General features: G+C 48.8%; 8 protein-coding genes across 8 annotated transcripts; 6 read left to right on the forward strand and 2 right to left on the reverse strand.

Annotated features, from left to right (window-relative positions):
* Positions 1-419: 419 nt before the first annotated feature.
* On the forward strand, positions 420-1275 carry N7503_011081 (pre-mRNA-splicing factor ISY1; the record flags this gene model as incomplete). The annotated part of the gene is made up of 2 exons (XM_057070627.1): positions 420-422; positions 523-1275. The coding sequence occupies 2 exons, from the start codon at positions 420-422 to the stop codon at positions 1273-1275; spliced, it is 756 nt and encodes a 251-aa protein (XP_056917238.1).
* Positions 1276-1468: 193 nt separating this feature from the next.
* Positions 1469-2552, reverse strand: N7503_011082 (putative GTPase MTG1; the record flags this gene model as incomplete). Its single annotated transcript, XM_057070628.1, has 2 exons — positions 1469-2227; positions 2289-2552. The coding sequence occupies 2 exons, from the start codon at positions 2550-2552 to the stop codon at positions 1469-1471; spliced, it is 1023 nt and encodes a 340-aa protein (XP_056917239.1).
* Positions 2553-2927: 375 nt separating this feature from the next.
* Positions 2928-5824, reverse strand: N7503_011083 (phosphatidylinositol 3-kinase VPS34; the record flags this gene model as incomplete). The annotated part of the gene is made up of 2 exons (XM_057070629.1): positions 5624-5824; positions 2928-5568 (listed from the first exon to the last, which is right to left on the reverse strand). Exons 1-2 carry the CDS (start codon positions 5680-5682, stop codon positions 2928-2930), a joined length of 2700 nt encoding a protein of 899 aa, XP_056917240.1. The 5' UTR covers positions 5683-5824.
* A 760-nt stretch (positions 5825-6584) lies between these two features.
* Positions 6585-8032, forward strand: N7503_011084 (uncharacterized protein; the record flags this gene model as incomplete). The annotated part of the gene is made up of 3 exons (XM_057070630.1): positions 6585-6879; positions 6946-7791; positions 7845-8032. The coding sequence occupies 3 exons, from the start codon at positions 6585-6587 to the stop codon at positions 8030-8032; spliced, it is 1329 nt and encodes a 442-aa protein (XP_056917241.1).
* Positions 8033-8560: 528 nt separating this feature from the next.
* Positions 8561-9472, forward strand: N7503_011085 (uncharacterized protein; the record flags this gene model as incomplete). Its single annotated transcript, XM_057070631.1, has 2 exons — positions 8561-8690; positions 8793-9472. 2 exons carry the CDS (start codon positions 8561-8563, stop codon positions 9470-9472), a joined length of 810 nt encoding a protein of 269 aa, XP_056917242.1.
* Positions 9473-11147: 1675 nt separating this feature from the next.
* N7503_011086 (MARVEL domain-containing protein) lies at positions 11148-11859 on the forward strand (the record flags this gene model as incomplete). Its single annotated transcript, XM_057070632.1, has 4 exons — positions 11148-11370; positions 11432-11616; positions 11670-11719; positions 11805-11859. The coding sequence occupies 4 exons, from the start codon at positions 11148-11150 to the stop codon at positions 11857-11859; spliced, it is 513 nt and encodes a 170-aa protein (XP_056917243.1).
* Positions 11860-12517: 658 nt separating this feature from the next.
* On the forward strand, positions 12518-14623 carry N7503_011087 (LCCL domain-containing protein; the record flags this gene model as incomplete). The annotated part of the gene is made up of 2 exons (XM_057070633.1): positions 12518-13086; positions 13156-14623. 2 exons carry the CDS (start codon positions 12518-12520, stop codon positions 14621-14623), a joined length of 2037 nt encoding a protein of 678 aa, XP_056917244.1.
* Positions 14624-15641: 1018 nt separating this feature from the next.
* Positions 15642-16124, forward strand: N7503_011088 (uncharacterized protein; the record flags this gene model as incomplete). Its single annotated transcript, XM_057070634.1, has 1 exon — positions 15642-16124. The coding sequence occupies one exon, from the start codon at positions 15642-15644 to the stop codon at positions 16122-16124; it is 483 nt and encodes a 160-aa protein (XP_056917245.1).
* Positions 16125-16779: the final 655 nt, after the last annotated feature.

Raw genomic sequence — 16779 nt, forward strand, 5'->3', positions numbered from 1 at the left:
TCATGTGGACATATGAAAAGAGTACATGATAGTGTCAGGTTTCAATGGTGCTCTTATATAGCCACAATTATATATTTTTGTAACTTCGGTGATTCTATCCATACATCACAGGAAACATTCATTTTTTTGGTATCAACGTCTGTTTTTGAAATTCTTCCAACTCTACGGAAATAACCATACCTAGATACTGGTCTACAAGTAGGTATACAAAAACATAAAAACCCAGCTTCTCTGGTACGCTTCAGATATGTCCAACACGCGGTGCCAAGAGACCACGTGATACCCGCGCGGCAGGCGCGGCAATTGACATTAGCGCTGAACCTCATCCGCAGCTGTCAAGCTTCACTTTCCAACTCCGGATTCCTCCCACGGCCTCAGTTCACTACAACCTCGGTCCCTGACCAGGCCTACCCTTCAAAATGGTAATAAAGTCACCCCTCGCCCCCAATGCCAAGCCATACAAAACCAAATCCACCTATCATGGGATTTTTTGCTAACGGTCACCCCTCACCATGAAAATAGGCTCGCAACAGCGAAAAAGCGCAGTCCATGCTGTTCCGCTTCCGGGCGCAACAAGCAGCGGACATGGGAATCATTGATCTCGGCCGTACCCGTCGCCCCAAAGCCATTACAAGCATCGACTCCGTCCCAACCTGCGAGCGCTGGCGCGGCCAGGTTCTGAAAGAAGTTTCCCGCAAAGTATCGCGCATTCAAGAACAAAGTTTGAGCGATTTCCAGATCCGCGATCTGAACGATGAGATCAATAAGCTTATGCGGGAAAAGTGGGCTTGGGAGATGCAGATTCGGAACTTGGGTGGACCGAACTACATGCGTGGATCGGGTCGCGTGTATGACGATGAAGGAAGAGAGATTCCTGGTGGTGGGAAGGGATATCGATATTTTGGTCGAGCTAGGGAGCTGCCTGGTGTCAAAGAGATGTTTGAGAATGCTGCACGCCGGTCGAAGGGACCTGCTGAGGAAGAGGGTGCGGGTGCAGGTCGCGGTGGAGATATTGCTACCCGCAAGGTTGATGCCAATTACTTTGGTTATGGACTTGATGAGGAGGATGGCACATTGCTTGCTTATGAGAAACAGAAGGAGAAGGAGTCTATCGAGCATCTGCGTGGTCAAGGCGAGGATGACGCTGAAGATGGTTGGGAGCCGTTACCTGGCGATGCTGGCGATGGGGTTGAGTGGCGACTACCGACACTAGACGAAGTGCAAGAGGAGCTGGTTGATCGTCGGCGGAGACGGCTCTTGGACAAGATTTCCTGATAAATCATGCTGCATGTGTGTCAAGGGTTTTGTGGTTTTCCTTTTCATGTCGGCGTTACGGATGCTTTTACGAAATATTCACATCTCAAGCATTGTCTAGTTTTGCTTTTTCCATATCGATTCGGTCCTCAAAAGATACACATCGTATTCAAATTCAATTCAAAATATTCTTTCATTATATATGTACAATAAATTATTCGGATGGGATATCAGCATTCGACTTATTTTTTCGATTTACCCTTTCAAATTTCAACGCCTGGGACATGCTCATGTGCTGGGTCTCCACGGGATTTTCCATTCGCAACTTTTCGGCGTCTAGATCGTCAAGAATAAACTTCCCAACATCGCCCGATCGCCATTTCGATATAAAATGGAGAGCAGCAGCATCCACATTGGGTATCCCACCTTTCATGAGCAACCCAGTCTGGCGCGCGAATCCCTCAAGTAGAGGAGTAACCTCATTTGTAGGTTCAGACCAACGCCGATATGCCTGCGGATCATGCAAATTGATCTTATACAACAGGTAGTCCACGAGAGTCACGGGTGATATGACAGTATCCTTGACACACCCGACAAGAGCCAACTTAAGCATATTCTCCGCATCAGGCACATAAGGCATAAAGACACCGGGTGTATCAAGAACATAGGTATGCGATCCACTCTCCCTCTCAATGATCTTGACAGGACTTGCGATCTTGCGTGTAATTCCAGGCTGGCCACCGGTTTTCAGGGCCTTTGCTTTCCCCACGCCGTGATTTCGCAAATGGTTGATCAATGTCGATTTACCCACATTGGGCATTCCAACAACCATTATACGGCATCCAGTCAGTTTATCAGGTGCGAAAGCATCTTCACGAAGATGTCGGATAATCCGGTTGAGATCTGCACGGGAGGATGAGTCGGTGAAGAAGACAGTGCTAGTCGGGTCGAAGCTTCGGACTTTTCTTTCTAACTGAATTGGAGTCAATTAGCTCGCGACTCTTGCGCCTCCGGTATCCTGGTATGCGACTCACCGACTGCTGCTCTGCTGAGTGTAGAACGCCTCCAAGATCTCTCTTTGTGTAGACAATCAGTCGCCGAATCTTGCCCAAAGCTTCTTCAAACATGGGGTTAATGGAAGTAACAGGTGCCCGGTAGTCACGACACTCAACGACATAGTCAATCAATGAGAGCATGCTCTTCATTTTGGTCAATCCAGCCCGGTGATGTCCCAGGAAGTAAGACCTTGGGATAGCCCCATAATGAGGAAAAGCCTGGCGTGGTATAAATTGCGCCATCGATTCATATACAAACAAATAATCAAAGTGTAGGAAGGGCTGTCATTTCGACTTGCAAAATCAAGTTCCAGGATCACAATCAACTTAATTATCGGAATAGGAACAGAAAATTGCCGTTGTATAAGGGCGGACTGGAAGGCGGTGGGTGTGCCGGGCGGTAAGCATGAACTATAAAACGAGCTTGATTATGCTAAAATAGCAAGGTTTCCCTGATAAGAAGTTGAAAATCAATAGACAATTGCGGAGGCCGAAAGAAAGAATAATAAGTTTTATGAAATTTCAGCTGGGTATCCTATTCTGTATATGCATAGCCTCAACTCCAGCAAGTCCCAATGCTCTAAAAGTTTTAAAAAAAACCGGTGTCCTTGGAAAGGATTATGCCCTCCAGCCTTGCACAAATTCATGCAAACGATCAATCACCACGCCAAATATAGCGTTCACACTGTCCCCAATCAATTGCTCGAAGTGACGAATAGCCTCCTCTTCAGACATTTCCAAGTGGAAGCGCTCTTTCACCTTGAAGACAGCCTTATCAGGTTCCACGCGAATATCTGGGATATTGGCATCGACCATCAGACTAAACAGATTAAGGATGAGATTGGCTGATTTTCGCAATGTGGTGTACGCAGTGAAACAATACTGCTTGAATTGCAGATAATGCGGTGAGGTTGTACCGCCCATGCCCTCTACCATTTCTTTACAGAGTTTCATCATAGGAGCAAAAGGCTTAGGGTCACGACCGAGAATGAAACCAAAGTCAGCGTGGAAGAAGTGACCGTCTGGGGCTAGGAGTAAGTTCTCCAAGTGCCGGTCACCCACACCAAGAAGATAAGTGATCACACAGTAACCCGCACAGGACTTGATATATGTGTCCATGGTCTCCTTTCGAACGCCAAGAGGCTCGTTATCATCAGGGTTATGTTCCTTCAAGTAGGCGAGAATGGACTTGTACTTGGCCGAGGCGGCAGAGAGGGAAGTGGATGGAATAAACTGAACGGCACCCGCTGTGGAGCTCGTGGCGAGGATTCGGTAAGGTGTGAGCTTCAGGTCCAGGTTTTCCTTTTGGAGGAGTCGATCCATCAAAATAATAATTTGAATGACCAGTTGGTCTTGGCGAAGATCGTCACCCACTTTGAACAGGAGAGGATACCGGCGACCATCGGCGGTCTTGAATGTGATATGCAGGGGAGACAATGTCGATTTGAAGACATTAGATTCATCAGGATAACAGCCTACCACAGAAACGTCTGGGTCTAGTGGGAGTGGCAATGGAGGATCGATATTGATAATGTCGTTCTTAGGATCTCGAAGCAGCTTTTTCAACTTTTCGATTTTTGCAGGCCGGGTTTCTCGAGAAAAGCGAATGTCTTTGGAAATTTTCGAGAGCACAGCAACGAGTTCGCCTTGTCGAAGGAGAGTTTTCCGGTGCTCTGCATTAACCTTCTCGAGCTCGCTCATGAAGTAGTATTCAACTCGCGCGAAAAGGCGACGTTGTGTAGAAAGTGTGCCCGGGCCTGCATCATCACACTCAACCATCAAGTACCAATGCAAGTAGTTGCCCAGCTTGAAGTTGTTGGCAGCACGTGTGATCAGGAAGTTGGCAAGTGAAGAATCATGGGCAACATCATCAACGTCATTGTCGGAGTGTTCCTCGTATTTCAAGGCTTGCACCAATTGTAAAAGATAAAGAAGAAGCTCCTCATCATCCGCCTTGCGTAACCTTGCAACGGCATAAGAACGCACCGCCGGGTTGTCGAAGGTAGGGCCCAGAAGCTCCAAAGCATCATCAACATCGATCTCAGTCCACTTGGGAAGAATCTCCACAGCTTGTCGAGCCTCGCCGTCATCACGCCAGTTGACTGATTTCACAAATTTGGTCAACGCTATCTTCTCTCGTGTTAAATAGTACCTGAATTTCCACACAAGATCTTTCTCCTCGGCAGTTAGGTCCTGTGTCGGTTCGTATGAAAGAATAACGTTCAGCTCGTCCCGGTTCTTTGGGTTGGGCTTCAGCTCCCGATCCATAAAACCAGTCCGATGGCTACGGATCAAGCGCCGGTGCTTATCTTCACACGGGTTTCCGGTCTGTCCAACTTCCGGGTCATAGATTCTGACTACTCCCGCACCATCTCCGCCCTCAATGCCAGGGCCGAATCGAACTTCTGGGACGGGCTTCAGGGTGGAGTTCGGGATAGAAGGCACAGTCTGAGGGTAGGAAGATATCGGGGTAGAAGGGTATTGATGATCGGCCCAGACAATCGTATGATCAAAACGGGGGAAATCCACATAAAGAACGAAGTTTTCATCATCCAAGTCTTCCTCATCTGAGCTATCATCTTCAGCATCTTTACTCTTCGGTTTCATATTCTTGAGATGGATGGCCCTTTTACGTGCAGCATCCTCTGCCTGAAGCTTGAGCTTCTCAAGCTGACGGAATACCATCTGATCCATCCAGTCGATCCGAGTGATTTCGCCCATTTCATGCTTCTTGATCAGGACCTCGATCCGCTCCAGCTCTGCTTCTTCTGAGGATGGAGCTAGGACGCCACGAGCGTTGGGTTTGCGCCGCTTGGGAGGAGGAGCAGATGGGGTGGTTGTTGATGAGAAGCCATCCGCAGCTTTGTGACGATAGACCTTGCACTTCTGCCTTCCCATCTTCAGCTTGCCCTCATGATCAAATAATGAGATCGTTGTCCCACCAAAGGGAATGTCGTGGCCTTGAGGCCCATCACCCGCCAGCGGGGACAGATCCCAGACCGTAATAGCCAGTTGAGAGTTCAGCGGAGCATCCTTGATGGACATGGGCATCTGTAGCCATTCGTTCCATGAACGAGTGGTCTTGAAGGCCTTGTATGAGGTCTGGAGAGGTACACCGAGTGGTTTAGAGTCCGACCATAATTGCGCGGTAACAAAAAGATCAGAACAAGGATTCTGGGCGGAGCCTAGATATCGCAACTCGGGGTTCTGGAGCAGACGGGAGAACGGGATCTGCTTCTGTTTGCCCTCTAGTGAGCCGCTGTGGATTGTCAGCTGAGATATGGTCTTTTATGCTGCTTGGACTGGAGCCATACACTTTGATGCATATTGGCAGATCCACCTGGGTGGACAGCGCAAAGGTGAATGCCTCCATCTTCGTGGGGCATTCTATAAGGCAACACAGCTGGGAGTGGACGCAATGAAGCTGTTGCGGGGACTGACTCAGCAATGCTTATCGTCACGTGGGAGAAGCTCCACAGGAGGTGCCGTTTCGTGGGATTGTTTGGCATCCGTTGTGGTATGCATCACAGTCTTAAGTTGGAGGTATTGGCAATAATTGGCAAGATGTTCTGATTGTAGGGTATAACAGGAACTTAGGACATTTTTACGTCAGGATGGAAAAAGAAATTGCAAAAAATGAATTGCAAGCAGTGAGGTTCGAACTCACGCCTCTCTCGAGACCTGGGATTTTACTCTCGTGAAAGAGTCTTAAATCAGGCGCCTTAGACCACTCGGCCATACTTGCAAAAGAACATTAGATTGGCCGTCGGGATGATAGTTGAAGGAATTGCAATTCTCACTTTTTGAGAATGCCCCACATTACTACGCCAAATTGGCCTTACATATGGGCAACACAATATTTTCGCATGTATCTTTCGAGAGGAAAGTACCAAATGATATTAAGGCGGGGCGAAGAGTTTAGAACCAGAGGAAGTACAATTTATCGTCCGGTCAGGCTCACATGTCTCAATTTGTAGTTAACTATTCACCAAAACATCACAGACTCTACAGCATACGGAGTACATAGTCCCCACCAACGCGGTCACGTGTGGCACGCGACGCGCGCTCGGAAATGGGAAAATCGATGCATCAACTTTACATCAATTAACGGTGTGTTGCTTTTGCAACTTGATTTATTTACAAATCGCTTCCATCATAGCGCTCCTCCCACAAAGGATAGGGAGTTCCCGTTTTTTGCCCCACCCATTCGTTTGTCCTTTGACCATTGAGGGCCCTTTGTTTGCGCGCGCATATCCCAAAGAATCCTTTCGAATCATGGCCCATGTTTCGCACTCTCAGCTGGAGGAACCAACAGCCCACAGCCCCAGCCATCCATCACCTACATCTTCCTCAGACAAAGAGAATCCACAAAAATCGAATAAAAGAACCCAGATGTCATCCGCCAGCGCATCCAAACGTCGCCGTTTAACCGATCGCACCTTCAATACTCAGTCGCAAATGGCCTCTTCACGGCGCAATGATAGCAAGCAATACTATGATCCTGATCAGGACCCTGAGGAGCGAAGAAATTACCGAAAGGGGGTAAGAGATTTGCAAAGCGATGTCCACGGTAGGAAAACTCTCCAGTTGGTTCATGGGAGATGAGGCTAGTTTCTAACAAAGCGTCTACATACAGCTTCGGGGGCCGAGTACATGAGATCAGGCAATGATGGAATCATAAGAACTCTCGAGAAAAACAACGAACTGTTTGGCAGTGTAAAGCAAACTTCAGACGCCACCCTCGACTCGCGCCTGCTCGTCAATGTAGCCGATCTCTCCCATAAAAAGACTGCTCAACTCGCACTCGGGGACAGCACTGCCAGTATTGATGTCGATGAGTTTGTCTCTAAATGTATCTCCTACATGCGACGGGGACCTGAACTCTCGACTCTCACGCCTAATGCCGGACCACGTCGACGTGCCCGCCATGCTGCCACCCAAAGAGATCCGGACGATAGCGACGAGGCGGATGAGGGTGACGCGATGAACTGGGATTGGCTAGGTCGAACTGCCTGTCTTCCATACAATATGCGGCCCACTGTGTCAGGGTGGCTGCTGGGACCACTCTCCGTACAAAAGCGGACGCGCCAGCTGACGCAGCGCACTCAGACCGAGCGGTTCGATCCCACACAGCTCACTAAACCCAATGAATTGGTGCAAGATGATCTTAGTGGACAAGAGAACGCAAACCTGACAACCATTTGCCAAAATATCAATACGTTACTAGGCAAAGTCCAGATGGAGGGCCAAGAGGCCGTGGACCTAAAGCTCAGTGATCTGGATGATGAGCCGAAGGAAGAGACGAAGCAGAGGATGATGGCTGAACATGATGTTGCGGACGATGGTGGTGTTCCCCTTTTCCGCTTCTGTATCAACCCGCATTCATTTGGCCAAAGCGTCGAGAATTTTTTCTATGTCAGCTTCCTTGTCCGAGACGGCAGTGTCGGCGTTGGCACAGATAGCCGTGGCCTTCCGACTCTCCGTAAGTAATCTTGTCCTTGTCTGTTTCACGTGAGATGACTGACCATTGAACAGATACTGCCGACCCGTATCAACCAAGCGAAGCCCACTCTCGGGGCATACAGAAGCGTCAGGCCATTTTTAGCCTGGATTTCGACACATGGGAGCAGTTGATCGATGCATTTAGCATTACAGAATCGATCATTCCGCACCGCAATGAGACTGCGGATCAGGCTGCGACAACCTGGTACGGTGGCCGCTAATGAAGATTTGGTGTGACCATGCTTTCTGCTTTTGTTCAAATATGATACCCTGAGCTAGTTGTTGATTCTTTGAATTTGGTCTTTATTTTGCGAATAAGCTCAATTTGCCTCGTTGCCTCTTGTGTTTCCAACGGGATAGGTTATGCGAATTATGCGTAAATCTGGTCGGGGATAAAAGACCAGCTTATAGATCATACGGTGGATTGTGGGGTCTGGGCCGGGAGAGCTAGGTAAGCAAGTGATTTCCAATGATCCGACGGCCCACCTCGGTCTAGGCACGTCATAAGCTCGTCTTTCCTCGATCGCGCTCTTGCCAGGAATAGCGTTACCCCAGTCATACCTACTTAAATGCTTGCAACTTTCTCTCCTTCCAAGATTATCCGTCGTTTGACTTCCCACCTCTCTCCATCCCCCACGAGATTGCTGCATTGTTTGAACGGACTGTCAGCAGCTGAGACATTCAACGCCAGGAGCAGCTCCAGATATAGGAATTCGCAAACCTGTGTGACTAAGCGTAATACATCCAAAATGCCGCAGCTCTTTCCGACCGACCCATCGTCGTCGATGGTCATCCGCGCAGTGACGCCAGAAATCACCACTTTCAGTCTGCCGTTCGCGCGGTTTGGAATTGTGCGTTTCGGAGGTCGAGGAACTTTAGGTGAGTCTCGTCTTCTCCCACCCTTGCAGAACAAAGCAGGGCGCAAGCCTTGGAGATCTCGAGTGGGTCGTGAAAGCCAAAGCTAACTCTCCTTGCGTTCAGTCAAGCTCGCAACTGGCTCTCTCGCCATCTTCTCCCCCATCAGCCTCACACCCGAAGTCCGTGAGACAGTTCAGACGCAGGGCGGCAACGTCAAGTACATCATCGCGCCTGATCTTGAACACCACTTGCACCTCACAGCATGGAAGGACGCCTTCCCGGATGCCCACATCCTTGCGCCGCATGGTCTGTGGGAGAAGCGACAGAAGAGCCCCGAGTTTAAAGATACGCATTTCGAGCATGTGTACAAGGACGGAGCGCCAAAGTCAATTTCGGAGGAGTTTGACGCGGAGTTTGACGTTGAGTACGTGCAGGGGCATAGCTCGCGCGAGGTTGTTCTTCTCCACAAGCCCTCACGTACGCTCATTGAGGGTGATCTCATTTTCAACTTGCCCGCCACCGAGCAGTACTCGAAGACCAAGGAGGGTGCCACCGCCAACTTCTTGACGCGGTTGGTTCTTCCCGCATTGAGTCTACACGCACCCTCGACGGGACACCGACGCTTCGCTTGGTATATACTGGCTAAGGACAGGACTTCGTTCGCAGAGTCCATGCGCCGGATTGACCGATGGAACTTTGACCGTCTGATTCCGTGCCATGGGGACGTGGTCGAAAAGGGTGCCAAGGGGGTGTTTCAGGATGTCATGGCGTGGTACCTGAAAAATGATCAGAAGAATGTCTAAGGCGACTGCGCGGATGATGTAACATTGCTTCTTTATTGTCTTGTTGCTTTATGTTGTTTGGAGCGTCGGATATCCCTGGTGCTGTGCGGTGCCTCTTCTTTGTATATCATTAATCCTACCTTGGAACCCCAAGGACATAATTACCAAGGATTTCATTCTTAATTGGAAAACGCTTAGGTACAACGATTTTTCATTCTCTTTTTTGTAACTGGGGACCGCCTGGCCCAGGTGCATGTGATCTCAGTTCTATCTATGGATCACATCTGTTGCGCCGATCGGGGCTGCACTTGCAGTTGGAGGAGCTGCATGTGTCAGAGTTGGGTATTTGGCAAAGATCCATTCGGAACTTTACTCGCCATCTGTTCTGGTTATGTGCAGAGTTGTCACCTGGCCATGTATGACCATGCAAGAAGGGTACATCATCCCCCACGTCATAGGGCTGAGAGCGACTAGCACCAGGAATGTTGCTCAGGTCAAGGCAAGGGCTGTACGACCTGACACTCGGGAACATACGACGACTTGGCATGTCTTTTCAACCATATTGATACAAAATGCCGTATCCACACTCATAGTTGTAGTGAACCAACACGGAATGGAGGGTACCTAGGCATCACCCCACGAGCACGGATCGGCCACCGCGATAGGATTCAATTCTGCAGGCCCAAGCACGGACAATGATCGCCAGTGTGGAACCACACAACCCAAAATGACGATAATCAACCCCCGCTACTATTGGCAAATAGTCAAAATGATCGACGCTCTCGACCACGGGACAATGACACGAGAAATGCATCTCCCGTGTTTAAGCCATACGAGGACCATCGTGCTAACTGTTACTTGTGCTGCGAGCTAAGTGAAGGGCGTTGTGGAAGTCAGTGGTGGAATACGAAGTGAGATGTCAGTACCTTGTGAGGAATTTACTCAGGAAGGGGACGGCGCTCTACAACGAATGACACGGAAAACCAACACATCAACGCGAGATCAGAACAGCAACACCAAACAAATCAACTCAAAACAGGGATGGACCTAACTTTCCATGAACCTGACAACAATTCACTACGTAGTTTATCTTTTCATTTCATTTCTTTTTTTTCTCCAGAAACTGAGCTGCGCCCCAATTACGTGTGACTGGGGTCGTCCTAGCTCCAGGGATCCTGACAGGGCGGCGCACCACTAGGCAGCTCCTTACTCCGATCGGGGAACAAAAAAAAAAAAAGCCACAAACTGCATCAGCGGTCGGAGTGCGAACCCAAGGGGTGATCCATTGGTCATAAGTTGGGCCACGAAGTACTGACAAAAGTCAGTCCAATAAAGACAAAATAACGAGTCTACAGCCAACTTTGGAAATGATCTGATTTTATCAGGTATTTTGACTCTGGCATGGTCTGTGGGTCTCAGCTAGTCTATACAGTTGAAGCTATGATTTGAGCGAATTGTTGCTTTCTAATTTTATTTTCGATAATGTTTTTCCTGGTTCATGGACCCTTGCTTGGTGATGTTGTTACTCGGAATTAGCCTTTGTGCGACTCTGCCTCCCGATACCTTTTATATACCTCGTCGATCCCCAGCATCGTGAATTTCCAACCAGCCTCGAATCATCCAAGCCTTCTGAGCCTTGATCATTTTCATCAGCATTTTCCCTTGAAGATACACATCACATAGATCACAGCCCACCATGCCTGTCATCTCGCGCCTGTTGTCTATTCCACTCCGCATTGCAGAGATCGCCTTTGCTGCGGTTGTTGTGGGTATCATTGGACATTATCTTGCCTCCTTTGACTCAATTGATCCTTGGCCTCAGGCGCGATGGATCTATACTGAAGTCATCGGTGGGCTGTCTATACTACTAGGATTGATTTGGCTGATCCCATTCTCTTCTGGATTCTTCTCTTGGCCTCGTATGTTCTTTGGGACTGTGGACATCACCTGAATACACACATTTACTAACTGCCTGCATAGTTGATGTCCTGATTTCCTTCGCCTGGTTTGCCGCTTTCGGTATTTTGGTCGACGCCATCCACCACCTGCCCTGTGGCAGCATCTGGTCATGGGAATTCCGCGGTGATTCTGTTTGCGCTCGTTGGAAGGCTGCGGAAGCTTTTAGCTTCCTCTCTGCAATTCTTTGGCTCGTCTCTGCTCTCGTGGTATGTGAAAAATTCAAGTATATTACTCTGAGTAATTCTAACATACTTTACAGGGCATCTGGTTCACCTTCCGCAAGCGCGACACTACTGCCGAAGCCACCACGTATGTGATTCCCCAATATCGCTCGTCTCGTCAACTCTAACAAGCTTTGACAATAATTTTATGATCCCGTGCTAATTATCCATAGTACTCGCCGTCGCTGGGGTCGCTCCCGCAAAGTCGATGCCGCCGCTACGGCATAGAGAACCTCATACCGCGGAGTCTCACGAGCTCGTTAATCCGACCCAATCATTCTTCCTCGGCGGAATAATCGCTGGGTGTGCTTTGTGATTTGTGACTCCTCGCATGACTCAAAACAATGGTGGATTTCGGTCGTTTCATGATTATCTATTGCTTTCTTGTCGCATTCTCCAGCTCCTCATGATAACGGGGCAAACGAATTACGACTTATTGATACCCTTGGTGGACTCATGACCTGGTGCTTTGGTGTTTAGTGACAGTCACTCGTTTAATGAATTGAATGCAGAACCAGTTCGACTGCATCTTGGAACTTCAACCTCCCAGCTATAGGATCTTACCCCTGCCGAGCCGCAAACCTTAAGTAAGACCCTCGGAAACTTTGTGCAAATGTTCGTATCAAAAATGGAGGTCTACGACTTTTGCCTGCTCTTTGGGGTTCATTCAGATATCCCAGGGACCGAACGATCCCAAGTTCCCCTCATTTTCGACTTGATACGCCAACCCTGTAGATCCCTTAAATTGCACCGCATTTTGAAACGATTACTAAGACCCCGTCCGAGCTTGGCATGCCATCCTCAACGCCACGCTGGCAGCCGAAAATTTGAAATAAAGAGACCAGGACACCACCCACATCAATTCGGTGTGTCGGCCAAAAGCAATATGAGCACTCAATCAGGGAAGGTCGGCGAGAGCGCGGGATCAAACGCGCCCCGATCGTCCGAGAAGGCCTCAAATGCCCAGTCTCCACCACCATATCATGATGCCGAGCACGACTCTGATGCGCGGGACAGCGGCAAAGGAGCGGGCGGAAGCTTTGATCTTGTAAACGGAGATATAGAATTAGGGAATGTACCTCTCTTACCAGCAGAGCACTATGATTTCGAGGACAGCGACTCAGAGTTCCGTTTTTCGGACGAGTCCATTTCCCCGGATCAATTTAGACACGATCCCCCGTTTTCATGCACGTTGTCCGGCTTCTCCGCTTGGCTGCGTGGACCTACGCCGCCACATGTTTATCATATCAATCCGTGGTTCCCGCGATGGCAGGCTGCGCCGACTCGGTTGATTGATCGATTTATTCCGCGCATGGGAGCAAAAATCGCTTTGCTTTTCCTTGGCTTGGTGTTTTGGATTGCTGTTTTCTTTTCGTCCCTTAAGGCTTCTGTGGCCGACCAGGAGGTCTTGGGATATGGACAGCCGGTTAAGTTGTCTTGTCACAGCCGCTTATGGTATGTTCTGAAAGGAGTGTGAATTTTTGGTTTTGTTTTGTTTTGGATCTGTGCTAATACACCTTTTAGGAGCAATGCTACTGACTGTGGAATAAATGGTGATCTCTGCCAACCATTCGATGATCAGGCCTTTGCTTTTCGCTGTCCGGCGGGCTGTGCCCAAGCTATACTGCTGGAGCCGTACTATGTCGGTGGCGAGGAGTACAATTATCGGCCGCTAGTTGTTGGTGGTAAACCATTCCGACTTGACGGTCACAATAGTGGCATTTATCGTGGTGACTCTTCGATTTGTGCCTCGGCACTGCATGCAGGCATGATCAGTGATGCGAAGGGAGGGTGTGGTATTCTGCGTCGCCAAGGTGCGCGGGAAAAGTTTGAATCCGTGGTGCAGAATGGCATTGAGAGCATTGAGTACCTGTCATACTTCCCGATGTCATTCCTTCTGAGCAAAGAGGCGTCCTCGTCGGGATCTAGCGCCGCGAAACCGGTTGAGTGCTCCGATATTCGCTGGCCACTCTTCACCTTCACAGTGTTGACAACAATTGTCTTCTCCATGACCGTCACCTCAGCACCGGTCTTCTACAGCGTCATCTACTTCATTGTCTGGTTTCAGGTCGCTATGGCTTCGGACCCCCCAACATCAGGGTACTATAACCTCGTCTCTATCGGCTTGGGCCGCTTCCTTCCAGGCGCTTTTGTCGGTTTCGCCCTCTACTACTTCTGTGTACGACACACTCTTCGAGATCTCGACGCCCACATCGACAAGACCATCCTCTGGCTAGGTGGGTGCTGGGTTGGCGCTCTGAACACTGATACCTTTGACCGGATCCCAATCTCGCGCTTAACGCCACACGATATCCAACAACAACCCGGCGCTGTGACAGCACTCATAATCATCGTCGGATTTCTCGTCATAGTCTTTTTCCTCCAAGCTCATGCCTTCCGCCGCGAAGGCCGCCTCCTGTCCAGGCTGGGACTATATGGCTTCTTTGTCTTGATCATTCTTATTCTCGTCGCCGTCCCGCATATGAATCTTCGGATCCACCATTACATCCTCGCCCTCTTCTTCCTCCCAGGAACAACGCCGCAAACCCGCCCTAGTCTCCTTTTCCAGGGTATTCTAATCGGCTTGTTCATCAATGGAATCGCCCGCTGGGGCTTTGATTCTATTCTCCAAACACCTGCTGCCCTCTTAGATGGCGGTAAACTTGGCACCGTACCCCCGGTAGTCAACGCGACCACCATGGCGGATTCGAACAACCTCATCTTCTCGTTCCCCCACATTCCGGCTCACGTCGACGGGGTCAGCGTCATCGTGAATGATGTCCAAAGGTTTAAGGAGATGAAACCGAAGGATAGCGCTAAAGTACCAGACTTCGCGTGGACGAGGGCTCGACCGAATTCGGTCGAATATTTCCGGTTTGGATATGTCCATATTAATGCGCTTGGGGGCGTGTGGTATGAAGATTTTTCAGACCCTGCAACTTGGACGCCTGACGGGAACTATACCCTTCCCGCAATAGAGACAGAAATCTAGGGATTCAGCTTGGTAAACTGGGGAACCACCATGTATATAGATAGACAGCGCTTCTTTTTTTCGTGTAGACTAAAAACTGTGTATGAATGAGCATAGAGGACCATAATTTGATACCTACAAACATTGAATCCTTGAAGCAAACTACAACATGACTGTTCAAGGTAACTTTTCGAACGATCCCACGAGTAGTAGAAGCCGACCAACTTTTCCCTCAAGGCCTTCACCGCTGTAGACATGCAACCACTCTCCAGCGCTTGCCCACGGGTGTATTCAAACTTACAACCATAGCGGAGAGCATAAAGCCGAAATATCTGTTTAAAGCCGATGAGCTTGCAAGACATTTGACATCAGAACTCCACTTGGATTGACGAATGCGTCATGTCTTTCGGGCGTACAGAAGGTGGAGAATCCATCCGCTTGTGGGTAGGAGTGTCTAAATTCCTTGTCTTTTCATAATTGACAAGCCATTCGAGATCTGATTAGCTATACTAGAACATCATATTTCCACGATGACTAGCATATAGCATGTCCCTACCAAGCTAAAATGATATTCGATGAAGGATTTCTGCTCGCCTTGAGGCCCAATATTCAGGCATCTGATATTAATTCAATTCAAAGGAGGAATATGTGAGAAAGGTTGAGCGAACCCTGACCCTGATCCACCCCGCTGAACCCTGACCCTGCCCCACAGATCCTGCAATGGCCGATGAAAAAAAGTGGGCCTCGCGTGGTATTGTAGAATGGACCCCAAAATCTGATGGTAGTAGCACCCACCCTTTGCCTTGTGCTGGGTATCTTTGGGAGGTAGTCAGTCGGGCTTCTCCGGATCTAAGAATGCAAATTGGCTATAAATACTGCCCCAATTCCCCAGAATTTGCAAGAAAACAACATTGAAATCACTTCAGGAACAGCACAAACATCAGACGAGTCAGTCTATCCACATTTGAACTTTCTGTGCTTTCGATTGAACTAAATTATCGTTTACACTATAGTAAATTTCTCAAACTTGACATTCAAAATGCTAGCCAAGTCTTTCCTCCTCATCTGCGCCGCGGCCACTACAGCCGTTGCAGACAACAACCTCCAATTCATCTACGACACTTCCTCTTTCTCCGCCATTCAAGGCTCTGGCAGTGGCGCCACCGCTGGTTTCGCCATTGGTGACAACAGTGGAAATGTTTTCTACAGCAGCTCCGACCCCGGTGGCTATTCTCCCTGTATGTCAAACAGTGAGAAGATCGAAATCACTTCCGATTGCTGGGATGGCACCTGGACCTTTGGGTGTACCTCCAAGTTCGATGGCAACCCCAAGGAGTGCTCGGCCTTCGCTCCTGATGGCACTTACTATTCTGGAACCGCCAAGTCCAGTCTGTCATTCATCGGAATTGCCGCTGGGTCTGATGGCTCCTGCAGTGGAGGCTTCTATGCTCCCAGTGAGAGCTGCTCCTCTGACAGCACTTTCACAGTCACTAAGCGTTACCGTGGTGACTACTCTGGCTGAGGAACTGAATGGATACATTGTCATTCGGTGTGTTGAATTCTCCCTTGAGGCTTTTTGATACTCGAGAAGTAAATGCCTTTTCATGTATCTCTGCTAGATACGTCCATCTTTGCTTCAATATAAGTCATCGTAAATTTCTTGCCACAATCATCTCTAATAGTTACCCCTTCCTGCTATTCATGACTGAAAGCCGGTCTAAATATGTATTTGGGAAGCATGTTTCTCTTTCTCATCGTGTTTACTTGGTATGCCTTTATCTAGGTATTTGCTTGTAAATATTGGACCTTAAGTACACCTGATTTAGCCTCACCACCCCGAACTGTGGAGTTCAAGGCTAGCAATATTTGATATGGATATTCTATTTACGGAAGCCATCCGGTGATCGACATGACCTATATTTGAATTTACGTCATCTTACTCAGACAGGAACAGCGGCCCCTGGATCGACTCCTCCTTAAAGGTGCTAGTAGGTAAAGCACAGACAATCTCTGATGAAGCAAGGAGGTGGCACGCGTACTAATAAATTCACATAAAGGCTACAAGAGAGACATGATAGGAGCTCAAAAAGGATTTTCATCAAATAAATGCAGGAATGAACGAAACAACTAAGCAGGTAATAGAGAAAGACAGAAGTAAGGCCATCAAGACAGTCAGG

Source organism: Penicillium pulvis (assembly GCF_028828015.1).
Source record: "Penicillium pulvis strain IBT 33274 chromosome Unknown scaffold_8_segment0_segment0, whole genome shotgun sequence".
NCBI classification, from domain to species: domain Eukaryota; kingdom Fungi; phylum Ascomycota; class Eurotiomycetes; order Eurotiales; family Aspergillaceae; genus Penicillium; species Penicillium pulvis.